The sequence below is a fragment of the Mchenga conophoros genome, linkage group LG1, assembly GCF_057382185.1.
Source record: "Mchenga conophoros isolate Kocher_MC1m ecotype Shallow Benthic linkage group LG1, M_conophoros_male_GT1.1, whole genome shotgun sequence".
NCBI lineage: Eukaryota > Metazoa > Chordata > Actinopteri > Cichliformes > Cichlidae > Mchenga > Mchenga conophoros.
Window position 1 is genome coordinate 27,378,776 of NC_140526.1, and position 21,435 is coordinate 27,400,210.

The 21,435-nt window shown below is 39.3% G+C and overlaps 2 protein-coding genes across 9 annotated transcripts in view; one reads left to right on the forward strand and one right to left on the reverse strand.

Annotated features, from left to right (window-relative positions):
• Positions 1-21,435, forward strand: part of LOC146583484 (uncharacterized) — a 78,767-nt gene that overhangs the window by 14,029 nt on the left and 43,303 nt on the right. The window lies entirely within an intron of this gene.
• On the reverse strand, positions 17,756-20,891 carry pou4f1 (POU class 4 homeobox 1). Its single transcript, XM_085272286.1, has 2 exons — positions 20,485-20,891; positions 17,756-20,024 (listed from the first exon to the last, which is right to left on the reverse strand). The coding sequence occupies exons 1-2, from the start codon at positions 20,605-20,607 to the stop codon at positions 19,041-19,043; spliced, it is 1,107 nt and encodes a 368-aa protein (XP_085128412.1). The 5' UTR covers positions 20,608-20,891; the 3' UTR covers positions 17,756-19,040.

The window sequence follows — 21,435 nt, forward strand, 5'->3', positions numbered from 1 at the left end:
AGCTATTCTGTTATCATTTTTATTAAAAGTTAATTTCACCTGCAAGTTACAGAAGATGTCAGGTTTGTTTATAAATTTAATTTTAGCTGTTCAACTCATACTTTGTCTCTTAAAATTCATAATGCAGACTGGACAGCAGTGTGCAGCTAGAGTCCTGTGATGTTTTTGCTTGTCTTTATTACTGGAGCCTTCATCAATCAAACGAAAGTTGAAGAAGAGCATTAATATATCCAAATGATGACAAACTGCATTAGAGTCACAAGACACCACATTTCATTACAGGCTACAGGGACCTCTAATTTCATTCCAGTCCACTTTGTGGAAATGACAAAATGTTATTATGTTCAGCGGGTGAATCAAACATTACACAGCTACTATTTATTTTCACTTTATTTGCTTATGGGGCATCTGCAGGTAATTGTTTTAAGCTTGAGAGAGTCTCGGTACATAATAAATCATCTTTTTTCTCCTCTGATCTCTAGGGAACCTTGATACTGGCCAACTTTAAATGGTTTCCTTGAAACAACTTTTCTGCAGTCAGTGTAAAACTTTCTCATCCCATTTTTTAGCAGGCTATTAGAGAAGGAGGAAGATTGCCTTGACCCTACATTTGTTCACATGTCGCCTTTAAAAGTGGAAATAGATACCTGTGTATGGCTGGGTGGTCTGATTGTCAATAACGTCTCTTGTAATTACTGCATTCTTTATGTGAAGCTTGAAAATGGTACGGTACGAGATCAAAGACAACATATCGATATTAGAAATTTCAATAGGGCTCCTTGAAAGACAGTGTTCGCTTTTTTTTCTGTATAACTTATAAAATCTTTTATTAAGGTTAGAGTAAATTTAACTTGCACTCTGGGAATAAAATATTATTATGAAATCGAATTGGAGTTTTTTAGTTGCGTGTTTTCAGAGGAACACAGAATACAAATGAGTCTTGATAAGGTTTGGTTATCGCTCTTTGACAAATGTTCAGGACATGGAGATAGGCTGTGGCTGCGCATCAGCCTATTGAGCAGCAATTACAAACATGATAACAATTTTCCTGTCTTGCTTGAACTTCAATGAGGGCATAAAAGCTGAGAGGAGGTCCAGGGATGAGCCATAAGGAGGAGGGGAGGGACGTTTTTAATCTGGAAATTATTATATCTGGACTACTGACTCTTCAAGCATTATCAGATTGCTTTTCCTGATCATTGCATTCGGTGTATGTTTGATCTCCATGATGAACAGATGATTAGTTTTTCATGAAACCGTTCAAGCAAAACACTCCAACGCAAGCTGTGGCGAGACGCTGTTGATTTAGCTGCTTGAGAGGCAGCAGAGGCCCCCTTTGCCTACCGCACACCAGCCTGAACAGGAAACCACATGGGAGTAGGAAGGGGTCAGGTAGGGTCAAGTCTATGGGTAATGATATATCACCTGCCATATATTTAAGGTTTTGCTAATTCTCCCTTCAATTATGACCATTCCTCTGCCCTGCTGGCCCACGAAGCAATGAGGCGACACATTCAATTTGAGCAGGGATATACATTTTTGGCAGAGAAATGACGCCGTCCAGATTGTGCAAATTACAGGCGGACAGCCCAGATGATCCCTACTACTGACTTGACATTCATGACTTGCTATTCCTCTGACAGATCAATAATAAATAAAAAGGAATGGTGATTTATGAAAGAACAGGAAAGAAATATTTAAGGATTGAATATCTATGATTATACACATCCCTGCAATACTGCATTGGAAAAACAGTCAGGAAAATATATGGCTGGATTATAAATATAAGTAATCACTTAAAAATCACTGAGAAAATGCAAATCTTTTGTTAACTGTTCCAAAATTCATTTACAGCACCACTTCAGTCAGATATAAATAATAACTTACTTCAAATGTTCAGTATTTTTTGACGCTAACTCTTTATTTGTTTGCTGACTGACTTGCTTTCATTTAATATTAATCTAATGGGAATGCGACATACATCTATGTCACATGTTGCTCTGCAGCATTTCAAGCCATCTTTTGTTTCATGTGAACATAAATTGAAATGGAAGCACTTGAACTTTCATTATTTTTCCATGTTTCATAGACCAAAAAAATGTGCAGTACCATAATCAGCAGATTGTCAGATAATTCAGTGACTCCAGGATTTCCCAAGACTATATTAGTGGTAAACATTGTTGCATTTTAAACGGTAGAATATGTTATATTCAAAGGGATTCTAGCGTAATCCAAGAATTCTTAACAAGCACAGTGTTTAATATCTGTTGTGCAATACTTGACTGACGTAAAGGATAAGAATTCGCCTCAGAAAAAACCCCAGAAACACTCGACATCTCAGCGTAATGGAATGACAGCTCATGTGAGCAGATCGAGGGGGGTGAAAAGAAGGTGAAATGGCTTATTTAACCAACAGAGAGCAAAAAACTGCAGGGGGGGGTTCAGTTCAGTAACTTCATGCTTCCACAAAGCAGAAAGGAGACAGGAAGTTATGTGATCACGCCTTTGCTCTAAACACTGTTGTGTGTGTACAAGGAACACAGAAAGACGGCTGCAGATAAAGGCTTTACATCGCATTCAGGTTTGGAAGGACTGGGTTCTCAGACAGCAAATAACAGTCCTGGGCAGATTTACACTGCGCAACTAGTGAATGTCTTCAGAGCATGTGGTTTTTTTCTCTGTGACGAGGTGGGAGGTTTTATTTAGTCACAGTGGTTATAGCTGTTCATTTAGCAGCTCTTAGTTCAGCTCTTGTTTAGTACAAGGGGGGTGCATTAATATTTTCTTTATGACTGTATAATTTGGTCATTTAGTCACCACTTCATTGAAATATTGCGTGAAATCTTAATGCATTATATTTGTATGTTGAAATAAAGTGAAGCGATTTAAGACTTAAGTTTAGTAATGTGGCTTTCACACCCTTTCAGCTTTTTGAGGGTGCTCGGGATGATATTCCTACAAATTGATCGTTTTTTGGTAGTTAGCTGTTAAAGCTAGCTGCTTAGTTAGCTTAGTTTAAAAGGTGCATTCAAATTTCATGACACTTTTTAATGGAATGCTGATTTGGTTTAAAAATAGATTTAAAACAAGATGTAAGCTATTTATTGGTGAGAGCTAAATTCAGTCCATTTCAACCTTAGATTGGTGTAGCTTCTAGTTTTATAAGTGAAACAAATCCAGACATGCTTTAAAACTGCATTCTGTTTTGAGGCCACCAGGGAGGTAATATCTGTGGTTGCAAAAAAGATGTCTGCCTGGATCCCCCGAACACTTTGCTGCTGAACTTGTGCGCTCAGCAGCTACCGACTGGTGTTTGACAGTTCCACAGATGTCGAAGTTCAACAGCAACTCAGAAATTCATCACTTATCTGATCCTATAGTTTGTTACTGCTGCACAAAAGGATTGTTTTGTTCAGTTTAGTTTAGTAACTAAATCTGTGTAAAACAAAATGACTTAAGCAAGGTTGGTATCATAAATCGTGCATATTTTGTGTACTTTAAGAAAGCAGCATGCCTTCAGTGTTCTCTTACAGTTCTCTTGGACAAAATATTATTATTATTATTATATGTGTCACTGTTACTGGATGCATATCTGGTCTGTACTTAACACAGAACATCCTGTATATGCATATTTGAGTCTGGAGTGTACTTGGTTCTGCCAAAGTGATAAGCTGGAATAATACGCTACTGCTGGATTTAAGTGCCAGCTGTACAAATAAATCTTCAGTGTTGTGGCCTTGAGATTCCTTCAGTAGAGTGGAGTTTTTAAGTTTATCAGCCAAGAAGTAGAATACAAAAAGAATTCTTTCCACAGGTCAGTACCTGTGGATTTGCAGTTGATTGCATCATTGCAAAGAAACCTAAAGAACACAAAGGTTTTGCCAGCATTTGAAGAGCAAATTCAATTTTTTTAAGAACTAAAATATATATATATATATATATATATATATATATATATATATATATATATACATATATATATATATATATATATCTGGGTGTTTTATATATATATATATATATATATATATATATATATATATATATATATATATATATATATATATATATCTAATATGTTATTAGATATATATATATATATATATATATATATATATATATATATATATATATATATATATATATATATATATATATATATATATATATATATATATATATATATATATATATATATCTAATAACAAGCAGATCCAGATCTATTTTATCAGGCCTCCAGCTGTCAGATAGGGTTTTTTTGTTAATGATCTTACTATTCCTGTTTATGTGCTGTTTTTCATATGTATAATGTTACCATTATAACTATAAAAGTAAAACTGCTATTTGTTTATAGAAGCACAGCATGTTGTATTGCATTAGAGACAAACGTTTCTTCTTTGTGTCCTTCGGTTGCTCAGCTCTCTCAACGTTGTGTTTTTCATCACCAGCTCTAGTTTACATGAAATAAATGCACTGTTGTTTGAGTGAGAACTGTATTCAAGAGCTTTTTTATAGATATATACAGCATATAGTTTTTACTGGTGATATTTCATCTTTTTGTGAGTCTGGAGGCTCTCCAGCTTGTTGTTTTCATAGGAACTCTAGCAGGATGAAAAAAACTAACAAGCACTTGTCAGTTCTCAGCCATCACACTCTCTGACAAGCAACTGTTGTGGACTTCTCCTCTTATCTTCCCTCTCTCTCACCTTGCAGTCATCTGAGAGAGCACATTTCATTGCATTTGTATGGGTGTATAGTTTTGTGTGTATGTGTGTGTGTGTGTGTGTGTGTGTGTGTGTGTGTGTGTGTGTGTGTGTACATGCTTGCCTTGCCATGCATGTGGTTGTGTGTTATATGTGTGTGCTTACATGTGTCAGAAACTCGACATGATCTTGTCTCCGGTGAAGGCCTTGGATCACCCGGCCCTGCTCACTCCAGACCTGACAGTGCAGCTGAACTAATCAATATCTCTGTGCAGTCAAAGGTGGGTTCTGCCATGAGGCCGCAGGGGTGCACTAATTGATGGAAACTCACCGCCGGCTAGCTCCATGCCCTGCGGCGCTGGAAGAAGCAAGATAGGGCCTTCCACTGAAATGGAAGGGGAAATAGAGGACAGAAAAGGCCAAGATCATAATCAGGAGAGAGAAAGCTGTTTAGTTTGTGCTACTTTTGTCTGTGTTCTTATGTAGAACAGGGTTAGGGTTACATACATGGAGCATGCTGCTTGTTGGGTGACATATTTTACATTTTTGCAGTTTCATCTCTCTTTCCTTGTCTTCTTGTCAAGGCCAGTGATGTTCAGCATTACAGTGACCTTTGGATATACAGGTATCAAACCTGTGGTGGGATTTCAGTGAATCTATTGGTTGGGTAAGCTTGTCTTTAAAAAAATATTAACCTGTAAGACATAATAAGATAAGTCTTTTTTTAATTCTTATTTTTATTGTCAGATATCCCTCATTCCTAACTCTTTTTCTGTTTATTTACTGAAAAAAAATGCATTTCTTGTTTCAAAGGAAATAAATAAGTAGATATTTATGACAAAATAATACTTACATAATTTTTTTACTTACTAAATTAATCAACATACTGCAGGCTTCTCGGAGCAATCCTTATGCAAATTTCCTGATGTTATCAACCTTTGCTTCTTAATCGTGTCCCCTCATTTGATCATGTGACTTTGTAGCCACTAAAAAAGATCATATGCAAAAAAGGAAACAAGAAAAAAAACAACAAGAGTGGCTCATAAGGAAAAAAGATTATTTGAGAAAATGCCCACAAACTTGTTTCTTGTTAAGAATATATTGTTATGGTGCAGACTAAGCACGCCATGATAATTATCATCAATAATTGAGTAAGGGGAAATGGTAGAAAGAGCTGCATTCAGTGCTTGCTAAATGTGCCTGAGAGATGCTGAGATGGACAGTCTGGCTAGCTAGCTAATTTGGCTCCTTTTTATGTGGCACTGAAGATTATCTTTATGTTTCCACCCGCTTAGCTCTGGCTCTTATGAAACCTGGGAAGAGAACGCGTAGTGTTTCCTGTCATTGCCGTTTATCTGTTGTTTGGTGGTACATATTGATCCCGGAGAGCAACAGCACAAATAAAATGTCCTTGATAATATTTGGTTGATAGGTAACTTGCCACAGGTCGTTACAAGGGGGACTCACAAATATTATGTAGGTGGTTTAGATATTTTGCCTGAGAAATGTATATATTCCAATTAATATTTATTCATTCATTCATTTAGTCAGTCAGTCAAAAAACTCTCACTGACACTTACACCCACACCCATGTTGTAGGCTGTGTCTCCTGAAGCAAACGCTGTAGGATCAAGAGAAAGTTGCTTCATTTTCACGTGTTGAGCTCTGCGTATTATGCTGACGATTACCTTTCTAAAAATCTTGAAACTGAGATAACCTTAATGCAGAGCTAGCTGGAGGGCAGTTGTTGGCAAGAGCTTTCTGCTCCTTTCTTTAAAAGAGGAAGCTTGCCTCTGAAATGGGCCATAGATCGGTTGCAGTCCAATCATGCCCAGGAATTATGTGTTCAGCAAAAAAAAGAAAAAAAAAATGGAGTCAGACTACAGAGGGAAAACCAACCTTGAAACTTACTGCCTTATTGAACTCAGGCCTCCTAACGAACATGCTTCGCTGCAGTTTATAGAAGAAAATGGAACAAACTGGCTATTATAATTAAAATGCATTAATATTTCTTAATATTCTCCTAATGCTTAGCATTTTACTACCATCCATGCAACCAGTTCATCCAAATTCACAATCTGGATTCGGACATGTGTTTTTAACAGGACACTAGCTGCATGAAAAAAAATAGCTAAGCATCCACAATGCAGCCTGTGTGTAAAGGACCGGTGAGTCTTTCACAACAAAGAAAGTTCAGAGTTAGTATTGGCTGAAAATGATAGGCTGATCCCCCGGGAATAAGGTGCACTTTCCAAAATGTAAATTAGGCCTTCCCTGAGACACACAGGTCTCTTTCTCCCCTGCTGCTCGGAAAGCTTTGCCATTCACCTTTAAACAGCAGAACAATAATCAATGGAGCATTATTAATGCTGAAATCATTCATGTGCTCTCCTGTGGTACCCTGCTGAGTGTAAAGCCACTGAAGTCCTGTAGCTCATATGGATTGCATTGTATACGTTACACACAAAAAACATCATGGCTGCAGATATTGACCTCTATATTTATCTACAAATGATATGATATGTGCAACCTTAAAGATATTTTTTAATAAACCAAATCTTACAGTTTGCACCAATTTGAGATTACCAACAAAGATGTAATCCTCATGAGGCCATTGATAGCTTCCAGTATCATGTTTTCTATTAATCCCTATTGTTTTGGGGGGTACTAGTATCAAGAATTTCAACTTTGAGACCAAAAGAAAAAAAAATCATATATGTACGTCATGTGTGCTTCAATCTTTAATAAGCCATGTTTCCTTGCCGTGTTACACACAGGCTTGTCCTCAGTCCTCTAAGATCCCGGTGTGAATTTTTCATAAACCATGTCTATGCGTCTTGTTCACGAGCTGTCTCAATACACAAAGGTCTATAGCTTCCATGTCCAGTCTGGCTTACGTATTGGACATTAGAAGAGTGCAGGCAGAGCTGCAGCAGAAGGAAGAGGAAGGAACGAGCGATCTCCTTCATTACAGGAGCTAGATATAAATCAAACTAATTATGGCGCCACTACAGTATCGAACCCATGGAGGGGAAATGAAACGATCAGAGTCAGGTCGCAGCTCAACAGAGAGGGAGTTAATGAAAATATTAATTACCTGATGATATATTGGGGATCTGGAGCACCCCACCCATCCCTGTCTCTCCTGCACTCTCAAGCCCCCTACCACAGAGAGCATTTGTTTTAATTGAGTAATAATAAGGCTGCTACATTTGGCTGAGTCACTTGATTTGAGGGTGTAATTGACCAATAAAGGCCCATGATAGGCAATTATAAATCCAATGTACTGCTAATTACTTAGCAACTCTTAAGTGTCTAACTAACACAGTGAACATTACACTTCAGTGCAGATGGTTATTTTAAAAGTCATAAAGTGAAAGCTAAGTGAGTTCACAAAGTGAGTGTGATCCACATGGCACGCAGTAAATTAGTCACCTCCATAACTCTCTTAATGTCTGTCACACACACATGCACCACCCACCCAACATTATAGTGTAATCTGCTATTAATATCAGATTTTGGTCTTGTGATCGATTTCCTCTGTGTTTTCATTCTGAATTATTCAGTGGTACACTTTATCTCCTCACCTTTCCCTCTCCCCAGACTGCTGAACCTCTCCCCACCCCCCACCACCGTCGCTATTTGTCACATTGGTCAATAAGTGGCTGATATTTGGATCCTGACTTTGTGGGCCAGGGTTCCTTCCAGATTCTTGATGGGGGGTGGTACCCAGACGGATAATATTGCACAACAGTCAATCATGGTAATTAGAGGTGGTATCAACAGTAGTCTGGTCTGCTCAGGTTTGAGATAAAGGTTGTGTTAAGGTATGTGCTAATCTTAGGATCAGTTCATCTGTTTTCTTGGATTAATTAATTTAGACATTTTTAAAATGTTCATTTGTACATGTCTAATTATATTAAATTACAATTTGACAAGGTGAACAATTTTCAATTATTACTTGTCAGTTGTCACTTGTAAGCCCCACGATGGTGTAACTGGCTCCTATATGTCATAGACTGTATACAAAAGATGGAAACGGTGCCAGTTGGTTTGTGGTATCCTAATTTAATGTCTCAAGTCTAATGTTTGTCAAATCACCATCTTGGTTTTTAGTGGCATGATCTGTGATCTGACTTTGAAACTGAGGGCCATGGGCATTTTTTTTTTATTTTACTCTTAATAAGAGCATCATTTACAAAATGATAGTTGAGTTGTATTAATGAGACTTAAAGCTTTCAGGTGAGACCCTAACCTTATTGCAAAAGTATTCACTGAATTAACCGTAGAGTAAATTGACGTAAAGTTATTTTCTCGTAGGCTTCTACAGAAGAGTCGCCCCCTGCTGGCATTTAGAAAGAATTTAAGATTAATTACAAAACATAAATATAAAAATATCAGTGACATAATTTCACATTCCATACCACATCCATCCATCCATTCGCTTCCGCTTATCCTTTTCAGGGTCGCGGGGGGCGCTGGAGCCTATCCCAGCTGTCATAGGACAAGAGGCGGGGTACACCCTGGACAGGTCGTTCCATACCACATGTGGAAAAAAATTACATTTCTTTATAAATTTTAGTGCATTTTATGTACTTTAATTGGCAAAGCAATGTATTTAAACATTTTAACAAAGCTTCTTGTAAGCCTTTTTCGTGGTTTTTATATGTGTGGAGCTGTCACATCCTTTTATTAATGACTGTTCTCATGTATGCACATGTGCCTACCACATACACATGTGTAAAGAACCTGAACTAAGTGAGAAAGTTTTATGGGTTTGTCAGGTATTTGTAAACCATTCAGTCATCAAAAGACAAAAAAGCTGTATACAGCCGCATAAAAATCTGATGGGTAAAACAAAACAAACTTAAACAGTCAAGAACTGAATTTATTTTCTGCTTTTATGGAGAACTGTAGGACAAACTAATAATCCACATTGTTAATTCACTAGATAATTACACCCCATTAATTAACAAACTGGCGTATAATTACTAAAATGCCAGCAAAACTATGCAGTGAAACTCTTGCACAGATGCATCAATGTGATCGGTGCTTATAACTCAAGCATAATTAGTCATCTCTATTTATCTAGCTCAGTGACATAATGCAGTCAGTCTGCTTGCAGGAAGTGAGTGAATGAATTTTACATAGTTCGCAGCTTTCCTCCATTCAGAGTGACAGGCTAATCAGTACTTTGTCAAAGTCGACTCCAGCTCCACCTGTCAAAGCTGTCAGTCTTTTGAGGAGCCAATGAGGTCTCAGGAGTAACAAACTGGAGAGCTGATTTCACACTGTGTGACCTGCAAGGTGCGAAGTCGGGACACTGCGGACATAACAATCAATATTAGAACATGTGGTATTGATGAAAGGTATCAGAAATGGCTGGAACTTACATGTGATCCTCGAGGCATCCAGTGACTGTCTCTTGGGCCTGATGATGATTACAACCCAATGTATTGTGTGATGGGGATGTAAGGTAGTAGCGATGAGTCTATTGACTGTAGGAGAAACTTTGTGCTAAAAAGTTATCAGTTCCTGGCGAAATGCTTCATTGAGAAAAAACACCTTTACTTGCAAGCTTTTGATTCGTTTAAACTCTGCTAAAGAAGATCTGTCTTGATTTCTCATTTGAGCGACATGACCACTAGTCAGTGGTGCAGCCTTTTTCATTTTTATTCACTGCCGGCTGGTCGATCGGCGACATTCGGGTTGAGGTGCTGATCTAACAACTGTGTCATGAGTTGGATATTCCAGTAAGGGGATCCAGAGGATGATATTCCAGTCTGGGTAACAAGAGGCTAATAGGATCAGAGAAAGGCGATCAATGGCCAGTAAGCTGAGCTCTCTTTTTGTCTTTTCAGTCTTTCTCTGAGACGCTACCTCTTGCTGTCAAATGCTGACTGTTTTTGCATGGTTCTATTAAATGTCTTCTACAGCGCATGACACAGATGTATTAAACAGAAAAATACAGATACCTATTAGTGGCCTGACCAAGCATCTGTGCACATTAAAACATTTTACCTTGAGTCACTTTATTGGAATCCAGCCCTAGGTTAGCTCGGTGGTAGGTATAATAGCATTAGAACCTGAGCTCAGTCCTGAGTCAAAGTACCAAAGGTTACTACAAAATTAGTTATCTGACATTTTTCTATCTATCTATCTATCTATCTATCTATCTATCTATCTATCTATCTATCTATCTATCTATCTATCTATCTATCTATGTGTACCTTTGTGTTGTCAAAACAGTTGGAAGTAAGAAAATCATGCTTTTTCTTCCTGTTATGGGAGAAGTGAGAATCAAATTGCCATCAGTCATCCAATTAGATGTCAGTTAGATGCTAAATGAGCCGTGGAACTTTGAAGTGGCACAGCTAAGTGGAGTTTTCACCTTTAGAGGCAGAGAAAACAGAGGAAAGACAAGCGTGAGCAAGGACTGTCTGAAAATGTGCTACTAGTACTACTGCAATTGTCCTATTTACATTGTCACTGGCTTTCAAGAGGATGCCTATTCAACCAATAAAGACTGTGTGTGTGTGTGCGTGTGCGTGCGTGCGTGCGTGCGTGCGTGCGTGCGTGTGTGTGTGTGTGTGTCAACATTTGCTCCCCCTCCATGCTTCCCAGTTCGAGTTCAGCAAATGAGTTGAACCAGCCTTCCTGGGCAGTCTTTCCTCTCTACTCCAACCTCTAACAACTCATGAAATATTTAACGTGCCTCACAATAACCTCTCTCACACACACACACGCACACACACAAACACTTTTTTCTCTCTGCTCTGGCTGATGGTCAGGATAAAAACGCTTAAGCCCTGCTATATTTTAAGAGTGCCACTGATATTCCCCCACGCACACTTTGGCGTACATACACACTTTGTGAACTATTATTTCGTGGAACATTTCAGAGTGCAAATCCATTGTATTCAGCCTGGCTGAGTAGCGAGGTAGCTGGATACAAATTTGACACCCGGCCGATCGGCAGCTGCCGGCTGTTTAATCAACAGTGATGAATATTTGATGGCGTGGCGGCGGGCAAACGGTGGCCGACACTCCTCATTATCGAAGTCTATGTGTACAGAGGAAGATATTCAATATCTACCAATGGGGAACTGGCCACTCACAAGAACATGAAATACCCTCACAGCTCATGCTCGAAGAAGTAGATCTGTAAAATTTTTGATCTATGTAGGACAAAGTTTAAAAAGAAGTCTACTTCCGTTAAAATTGTGGAACACCAATTTTAACGGAAGTAGACAGTTAAAATTGAGAATTCAGAATATCATTATTGTTTTATATTGGAAACTGGAAACGTAAAGGGTAAATGCATGAACCCTAAAATAGCTCAAGCGTTTAAAAGTTTTAGCTGAACCCTGAGAAGACGAGTTAGTTCCTCGAAAGACAGCCTGTTTTAACAACTTGTGGCTTTAACCGGCTGCGCAGCAATTATTTCTTCAAATAGTCTCACATTTATGAAGATGCACATTATACGATCTCCCGAAGGCGTTTGAAGTGAGCCAATTGACTACTTTGAAGACATCAGTGTCCAGTTTATTTTTCAAGCTCAGCATATTCCTAAAAAGAAAAACATGCTATTTTTCTCCAGAAAGCCTGTTGTTATTGTGGTGTTCAGCACCAAGGTCAGCGACAAATCAGTAGGATCATTTCTGTGTATTTCATTAGTACGATAAGAAGTGTTGCACTTCTCAAACCTATTTAGGCTACAAGTTCAGAGTAAACTGAAGACAATGTTTCTATAAAAGCAGTAAATACAAATAAACGAATTCAAAAACCTTTTAGGATTTTTTATTTTTTATTTGCCGTCGAAATGTCTTGTGACGAGTAAAAAAAATGCGATACGCTGTTTGTCTCTTTGTTGGATTGATGTTGGGTCAGTCAAAAAAAGCAACATATGTTTGCATTGCGGGAATATTTAACTGTGTTTCACTTTAACGATGAGCCTTTTTTTTAGTGACTAAAGACAAGAGGGGCATGAGAACCTTATCAAAAGTTACTGGCCATAAACAAATAGGCTAAAGGAACGGGTAAACATTCTTTAATGGCAAAATTATATTTTATTTTATCATTTTTACCGTATGGCAGGTTATGACAACTTGTAAAACGTTTTCGTGACTCGAGCAGTCTATTATGAAATATTTAAAACACGCCACGTCGATTTTCGCGTCATCAGAGCACTTTTTTTTTCGAGAGTCATTCAATGCTATAAGAGGAGAACACAACCCTGACCTGAGCGCGAACCCTAACCCTTTCGCTTGTTATTCATGACTGTCGAAAAGCTTAAAATATTGTCCACTTAGAGGCATCTCAAGTAATAGGACGTCAACCGTGCTCGTGCAGGCTCTCCTTTCGTTTCCGGTCGCGCGCCCCTCTCTTTACCGCGCACTTTCTATCTGCTGCACGTGCGGGTAAAGACGAGAAGGAAAATAGGTTCAATACTAGGGTTCAAAGAGCACTCCGCCCGGGGCCATGGCGGCTCGGGAGGCAGGGATTGGGAAATAAATGGCATTTAGGTGAGGCAGATTTTGCATAAAGTGACATTTAGGTGGTAATACTTTCTGAACGAGGTGAAGAATCCCGCAACGAACCATGCAGACACTGACAAGTGTTTTGATGTTTTAGTGATGCACTTTGTCAGAATAGCTGTCAAACGCTTGGGCCGAGAAGCTACGAGGCTAAACCATATAGTCAGCTAGATTTGTGTTGGATATGCCTCTGGGTTTCACAGTCATCACTGCAGGTAATTTGTAACATTTGGAGTTATACCAAAGCTCACAAATATGACAGAAGGATCATTTTACTGTAAGGAATACAGGCTACCGTCGCTAATCTCTAAATTATAATAGGTACCAAGGTACTCGGTTTAACTTGAGCTTTTCTTGGTTATGTGCCAAAAGGTTTGGGTTGACATTTGTCTAAGTGATTTCAGGTATTTATTTTAAAGTCACGTGTACATTTTGTTGTTGTTTTTTGTTGGTGTTTTTGTTTTGTTTTTTTTTTGGTTTTGTTTGTTTGTTCCGGTCAACGATAACAGCGGGGCGTTTCATCTGTTACACCGTCTAATTGGTGGAAATGTGCCCATTAAGATCAGTGAGCGGGAGAAGCAGTAAATGTTTGAGCCATGATGATGAAAGGAGTGGCAGTGTGGACTCTTTTAAGCCGTTTAAAAGCCTGAGATTCCTGTTTGCTTGTTCAAAGAGTTTAATTAAGGGGTTTTAAAATTTTAGGTTACAAAAAACAAAACAAAAAGAAAAACAAGCAGACTGATTTGAAAAACCCAACACATGGTGAACTTGGACAGTGTATGAATACAATGAAAATCCCTACTGAGAGTTTTTATTTCACAACTTTGAGTCCAACAATACTAAAACTTTTCTAATGACGCTCTGTACTACCAAAACGACAATTTGGCACTCCACACAGGCCAGCTGTTCTGATTATAATGCCCCCTATAACTGAAGCCATCATACTTTTATAGCTTCCAAATTCAAATCGTTGGCAGTGTCCAAGCTGCTTTGTAACTGCGAACTTCATCTAGCTTACGTGTGTGTGTGTGTGTGTGTGTGTGTGTGTGTGTGTGTGTGTGTGTGTGTGTGTGTGTGTGTGTGTGTGTGTGTGTGTGTGTGTGTTTCTATTATTTTTATAGTTTGTTAAATCAAAACAAACGTTCAGTGTGTTAAATGTTTTATTTCAGAGCTATAAGCACGTGATTCATAAGAAACTATGAAACTGTAAAAACTTTAACAAATATATGTTAAAAATAAATAAAAATTAGTCAGTGTCTGGACTTCTTAACTGGTTCACCTTTCGTTTCTCCTCAACACTGAAAAAAAAAAAACGTTTCCGTTTTCCAACTCTAGTTTCTGACAGCAAATGCCACAATAAGTGTGTGTGTGTGTGGGGGGGGGGGGGGGGGGGACTTTGACTGGGCGCCATACAAATATGAATCTAAATTGCGCTTTATGCTATGCAGCCTACTTGCATATCCGTGAAGCATACATAGGCTGCCCATTTTTATCTGTCAGTAGCTACATGGCAAGAGGTCAGCCCCTCAAGATCAAATATTTTTCTTACTAAATGACGGATTTATTAGACAAATAAGTTGTGCGTCTGACTCTGAACCCTCTGTGATTGAAATATACCCTTGTGTCAACAGCATTGCCTCTCAAACCAGGTCCCGGGCGATGGAGGGCTGCCACAGCGGATTACTGAGCAAATATAAGTGGGAAATGAGTGCAGATCTGGGGGATCTACGCATCCACATCCCCGGTTTGACATTTCCGTCCAAAAGGGCCTCCTTCTTGCTTATTGTTAGATCAGCGGGGTCCCTCCTTGGGAGCTCTTATCTTAGATATGTTTTACTGATGTTGTTTTAAGAAACTCTATAAATTGGGTGTAACAATGTCAAAGCAAGAACAAAGCATAAGCCAATTGGGGAAGAAAAAAGAAGAAGGAAAAAAAGCTTAACCAACGCAGTATGTTAGAGCTTTCCATTTCCTTTAACTTTCAGCTCGAAGTGTTGTAATTCTAATGATCTAATCCATCTTAACCTGGGCGTCTAACAGCTACGATTAGGGTAGGCCCACTCCCCTCCGCTCAGAGCTATACTAAAAAGTCGTGCTCTCATAAATCTAAGCGCCTGCGTTACCATAACGTGTGGTGAAATCATTATTTGCCAACGTGGTGTCAGAGAGTCTCTCATTTCGTCTGTCAGGAATCCAATTTCCTCTTATTTACATCCACGGTATAGATTAATTACTCCCCTGACTAGAAGCCTGAAGGAATTAAGTTATGAGATCCTTTGGTAGGCTCCGTGATTAATCCATCGCTGCCTATGCAAGAATACAAAAGAGGAAAGAAAGGCGGTGATTAACACTGTTACATAATAATAATAATAATAATAATAATAATAATAATAATAATAATCTAGTTTTTCATTGTAACAAGGCTCAAACGGGACACCTGAAGTGAAATGGGACGGGATGGGGTAACTCAAACGATCTAGACACGATTATAGGAGGACGGCCCTTTTAGGCCCAGGCACTAAGGATACCTATGATCGGGCGCCGGCACGGTCGACTATTGATAGAACTTTAAGGGTTATGATATCGGTGAGGTTGCTGATGAAATATCCCCCTGATTAATAGAGGACTCTGTCGTAACGGGCTGACATATGGTAGGCGAGGCAGCTGGGGATGGTACCTCAGGCATCCCCTACGGCCATTAACATATTAGAGGCTATTGTGCAGGCAGACAGTCCGACTTCATCCAGAGCCCCTGTGCAGAGAGACAGCACCCCAGAGCTGTTTGATATAGGCTTTCAATAATGTATTACTCTTCAATCCGCCAACGGAGCTGTTCGTGGTGCTGAAATGATTGCCATGTGGCGTGTGCGGTGCTGCGCGTGGAGTATGTTCAGTGCCAGCGGTGTTGCGTTACTCTCAGTAGATAGTATGAGGTGGTGAAACTTTTAAGCCATTGTGTATACATATATACACACACACACACACATATATATATATAGATATATAGATATATATATAACAGCTGTACTATTTCGTAACAATGCAACAAAAAGGACTCTGATAGCGGCAACCTCTAACAGGAAATTTGCAATATCACTTAATGAGCAAATAGCTTTTTTTTTTTTTTTTTTTTTTTTTTTTTTTACATTTCATTCATTCTTTTCTTTTTTCCTAGAAAGTCTGTGTCGCGAAAGAACAGCGTTTGGAAAAATATTCTCACAACGAAAACAAATTTCTTATTATTTTTTTCACAATTTTCCTCAATTTTTAAATTAGATTTACAAAATTATGTTTAACAGAATTGAACGAATGAAGTAGTGGAATAAGGCTAGCAGTGGGGAACGCCACGAAGCAGGCCTGTTACAATTTAAATGGGAAAGCAATTGCAGAAGAAAAAATATATATATTTTCATTCAAAATGACATACGTCTATGCTAATCTTTAAAAAAGAAAAAAAGTTACAAATGACCAACAAAATTTCTTAAAAATTCAACAAAAAAGTATTTTACTTACGTTAAGGATTCGCTGTCTTCTGTCCGTGTAGCCAAAAGCTAAAGAAAAGCAATAAAGAGCAGCTTTCTCTGCTATTTAACAGCGACTTCCTTCATCCGCCTGCTTCCCCTGAAACCCCCGAAAGCTGTCTGAAAATATTGCATTTTATATCAGCAAATCGCGATTAATATTGCATTACATGCTCTTAAAAATTCCTCTTTATGAATGCAGCCGAACGTGAAGCCCCACAAAAAAAAAAATTGATATAGCCTATCTGCAAGTTAGGAGTGAACAGAAATATTTGGAGGGGGTAGAGGTCACACAGTGGTCATTTTTAAAAAGAAAATCAACTTTTCTTTTTCTTTTTCCCTCTCTCTCATTCTCTCTCTCTCTCACCCTCTTTCTCTCTCTATCATCTCTCTCGCTCTCTCTGGTGTCAGTGCTCAGTTATTCTACATTAAAACTTCATTAAATGTTGATTGTTGGGCCTGTGTCAATATAGGAAGAAAACTTTTTCCTTTAACAGCCTATTACTTATTAATTCATCCTATTTTATGTTCAGATGTTTAAATAAAAGGTAAGGACAACTAAAATACAGCCTCGCAATTTACTTACTATACCAAATAAATATTATAATATAGAAAAAATAAACAAACATTTTAAGTAAAACTTATATTAGTTTATATAATAATAATAATAATAATAATAATAATAATAATAATAATAATAATAATAATAATAATAATAATAATAGAGAAACTAACGGCGCAAAAATGTAAAATTATACGTATCTAACTTTCAAAAGTTAAACTTTAAACTTTAATATTATCCTCTAAAATTAGGCAAATGTATATACAACCATTATAATGAGTTTTATATCGCTGATTAGAATAAAGCTACGCCATTTAAAACCATACCAAACGCTTTATCACGTGGCCATAGTAATGCGTTAAACTATTGCACCAGCAGTAACATTGATAATCGTGTGCCGTGCAGGCCGAATCACAACCAGGAAAAGCACAGTTTTCTTTCTTTGATTTATTAGAAGATTGCTGGAACACACCTCCCTGTTGGATTTGGCTTACAGGATGAATAGTACCAATGAAAGTAAGAGGACAACAGAGGAGAGTGGAGAAGTTGTGAAAGAGGGAAGGAGACAGTGGGACATTTTCTCCATGATGCACATGTCGCCGCAGTTTTTGTAAACATACTTTTGTGCACAAAGTAAAATATTACTTACACAACGTTTCCGTAACAGTTAACACGACAAACAACGTGGTGATCTCAATGTGAAAACAGGCATTAAACAGTGACTTACACCATCCACAAAATAAGGTCTAGCAGTAGACAACTCTGCTGTAGGCTATGCAGTGATTCTTCTTCCAATGCATAGAGTGTTTGCACTGCAAACTGAAACACATGAAAGAACGAAAAACCCCTTTTATTGATTGCGATCTCTCCTTAATGATGTAGACAGAGCTATCATGCTCTGATCTGTCTGAAACTTTTCCCAGTGATGCCAATGGTGCAGATAGACCCCCTCCCCCTTATTAATTTTGTTTCCAGAATACAGGAGCTCACCTCTGGTAAGTGATAAAGTGATGTCTGTATATACAAACGCATTTCGACATAGCCGATCTAGAAACCTAAAGGGTCCTTTGTGCAAATTCAAAATAAATATATCTGCAGATGTGACAGCCCACACAGGCTAAATTACTTCCCGTGAATTAGGATTTCATGCAGGCCTGAAAAATTATTATTTTTCCGATAGCCATAAAAAGTTTGCAACTAAATTTCAGTTCGTAGCAGCCTCCAAATAAGAATAAATGAACGGATGAATAAATGAACAGTCATGACTTAGTCTATATCAACGACAGAAAAGATCAAACCCAAACCACATTTAACAATCAGTGAGGTAATTCGTAAATGGCTATACTTCAAAATAACAGGCCTATTCGGAGAAAATAACTCGCTATAGTATCGAGCAAATTACCTCTTTCCACAAGTTTTTTTCTTTTGTTTTCTTTTATTTAAAAGGCAATGTCGACGTCGCTAAACTTTTCCCTGGTAACATCTGAGCCAAGTTTGTGTAATCTGTTATTTGCATACTTCACATTCACCGATAACGTGAAAATAAACAGGATATATGAAGCCTCATAAAATGGGTATCTAAAGTCCATTGTGCACCAGCGTGTAAAATCGCTGGAGACAAAAGACTGAAAATGGTGTCTCGGTGTCCCTTGGTCCCCAAATTCAGTCACACAACTTTTTTTTTTTTAATTTTTTTTTAACTTCTCTTCCTCGCCCATCAGTGAGCCGCGGAAAATTTCAACCGCTTCTGCTTCTGTCTTTGGTTACAAAACCACACTCGTACCACATTTTTTTTCAGGTCCAACTTTTCAGCTATAGCTGCTATTTTCTCAGACGACGGTCGAGGTTGTACAGCGAAGTAAGCCTCCAAAGACCTCTTTTCTGGGGCTGCTATCGAGGTCCTCTTGCGTTTCTTTTCTCCTCCGTTGAAAATGTCAGGTTTGCTCATTTTTTCCCTTTGGGCCCCCTCGGCCTCTTCTAGCCAGGCCTGGAGGATGGGTTTGAGCGCAATCATGTTGTTGTGGGAGAGAGTTAAAGACTCGAATCGACAAATTGTACTTTGGCTCAGTGATCCAACGCCGGGGATTTTGAGATTAGCCAAAGCGCTGCCCACGTCCGCCTGTGTCACCCCCAGCTTGATCCTCCGCTGTTTGAAGCGCTCCGCGAAAGCCTCCAGCTCCCTTGGGTCTGTGTCCGAGTCATTAATGGAGGGAAGTCCGTTGTTTGTGAGCCCAGGGCCGCCTTGACCTCCCCCGTGATGGCCCGGTAAGAGCCCGTGGTGGGTGAGAGGTGAGTTCATGCTCATAGCTTGGTGGGAGAGGTGACTCAAACCGTGCATGTGAGAGTGCGGGTGAGCAGAGGTGGAGATGAGCCCACCACCGCCACCTCCGCCGCCACCGCCACCTCCGCCGCCCGCCACGTCGTGCGCACTGGACATTAAGCTGAGAGATGGCGAGCTGATGTGGTCCATAATGTCCGGTGGCTCCAGGTTCTGGTGGTGGTGGTGGTGATGGTGATGATGGTGGTGGGCTAGTGGCACGGTGGATGTCGACGAGCATGGCACCGTGCTCATCGTGTGGTAGGTGGCGTCGGGCTTGAACGGGTGCGTCTTGCCCTGGGACACGGCGATGTCCACGGCCGCCAAAGCCTCAGCCCGAGCCAGCAGCGTCTCATCCAGGCTTGCAAATATGTTACTCTGTAACTGCAAGAGGGGGGGATAAAAAAAAAGAAAGACAGAAAGAAAGAGAGGGGGAGAATGAAGGTTTTCAAAGTGAGTAAGAAATGGGAAAGGACGTGAAGAAAAAAGGAAGGCGACAGAAAAAAAGAAAAAAGCATAAATGAATCTGTCAGTCGGGACTTTTGGCGACACATAACAGAGTCGGAGTATTCCTTCAGAAGCGGCAAGTCATAAAAATTAATACAAAAACAGTAAAGCCCGGCGTTGCGTGAGCATGCTTTCAAAAAGATCACAGACTCTTCCAGTGATTGCTGTGGAATACATGAAAAAAACATTAAGTGCGCGTCTTGGCTGAATGTGCCTTGGAGCAGCCCTTGTTATTAGGCACAGACAGCGCTCAGTGCTGCAAGCAGCTTAGGCAAGTAACAAAAAAAGAAGAAGAAAAAAAACAAGGACAAAGCGAAAGTTTTCGGGGATGGTTTACCTGTGGAGTTTGCAGACAGGCTCTCCTTATAGCTTCCGAGCTGGAATGCAGGGTGGTATACTTGTGTTCGGGTAAAGAGGGATGCATGGCGAAGTGCGGCTGTTTGCTGTTCATGGACATCATCTTGGCGAGCTTCTCCAATTAAAGTGCACGGAAAGAAGGGGGATAACGGCTACAAGAGCTAGAAAACAATCACAGACACAGAGTGATCCTTTGCCTATCCAGTAATGACGCAGTGTAGTTCGCTGTATAGTGCGCCGAGTGCAGCCTTGAGCCCGGAGATCACAGAGATGCCTGCAGTCTCTCAGACGCACTTATCTGTCTACTGTTTCCCACTGCTGGGGATGAGAGAGGCTCTTACACCTGAGCGCCTCAGATCTCGTCAAGCCCGTGCTCGGCTGCTCTCGCGAGACATAAACTGCCAGAACAGTGAACAGGCTGACAGATAAAAACTGCTCACAGGGCAGGCAATAACATCTGGAGACTGGATGCCTGCGTTTTTTAAGGGCTCACTCCTCTCCTCCCAGCCACAGAACCTCGCCGTTCCCAGTGCCTGTAGGCCTTATCTTTTAACTGGAGGCCGAATAATATTGACTTTATGCCGCAGAATTGAGCATCTGTCTATTTTAGGCTGGACGTCTGATTTCAGAAAGTTGTTTCCAATCGAGTATTAGGGAAAATATACACACAAAAACACGAGGTCTATATTTAATATGAAATTAATAAATAAGCAATTTTAAGCTTGTAGGCATCGGTATAGACATATTAAACTATTTTAATAATGTATTTTTTGTTGTAAAAGTTGTATGGTTTTCCAGTAGTTCTTGGCCCACAGTCCCATTTCTCATATTAACCCTTGGAAATACTGACACCGCCCCCTTTATCATTAGAGCCCATCATCGCCAGATGAGCACTAAACAAATTGATTTAATACACCAGTGTAACCTTGTA

Bases quoted from the DNA above. Each gene is read 5' to 3' on its own strand.
- pou4f1 (XM_085272286.1), bottom strand. From the start codon at position 20,607: ATGATGTCCATGAACAGCAAACAGCCGCACTTCGCCATGCATCCCTCT. The intron at 20,025-20,484 runs GTAAACCATCCC...CCCCTCTTGCAG, and splicing joins CCTGTCTGCAAACTCCACAG to TTACAGAGTAACATATTTGC.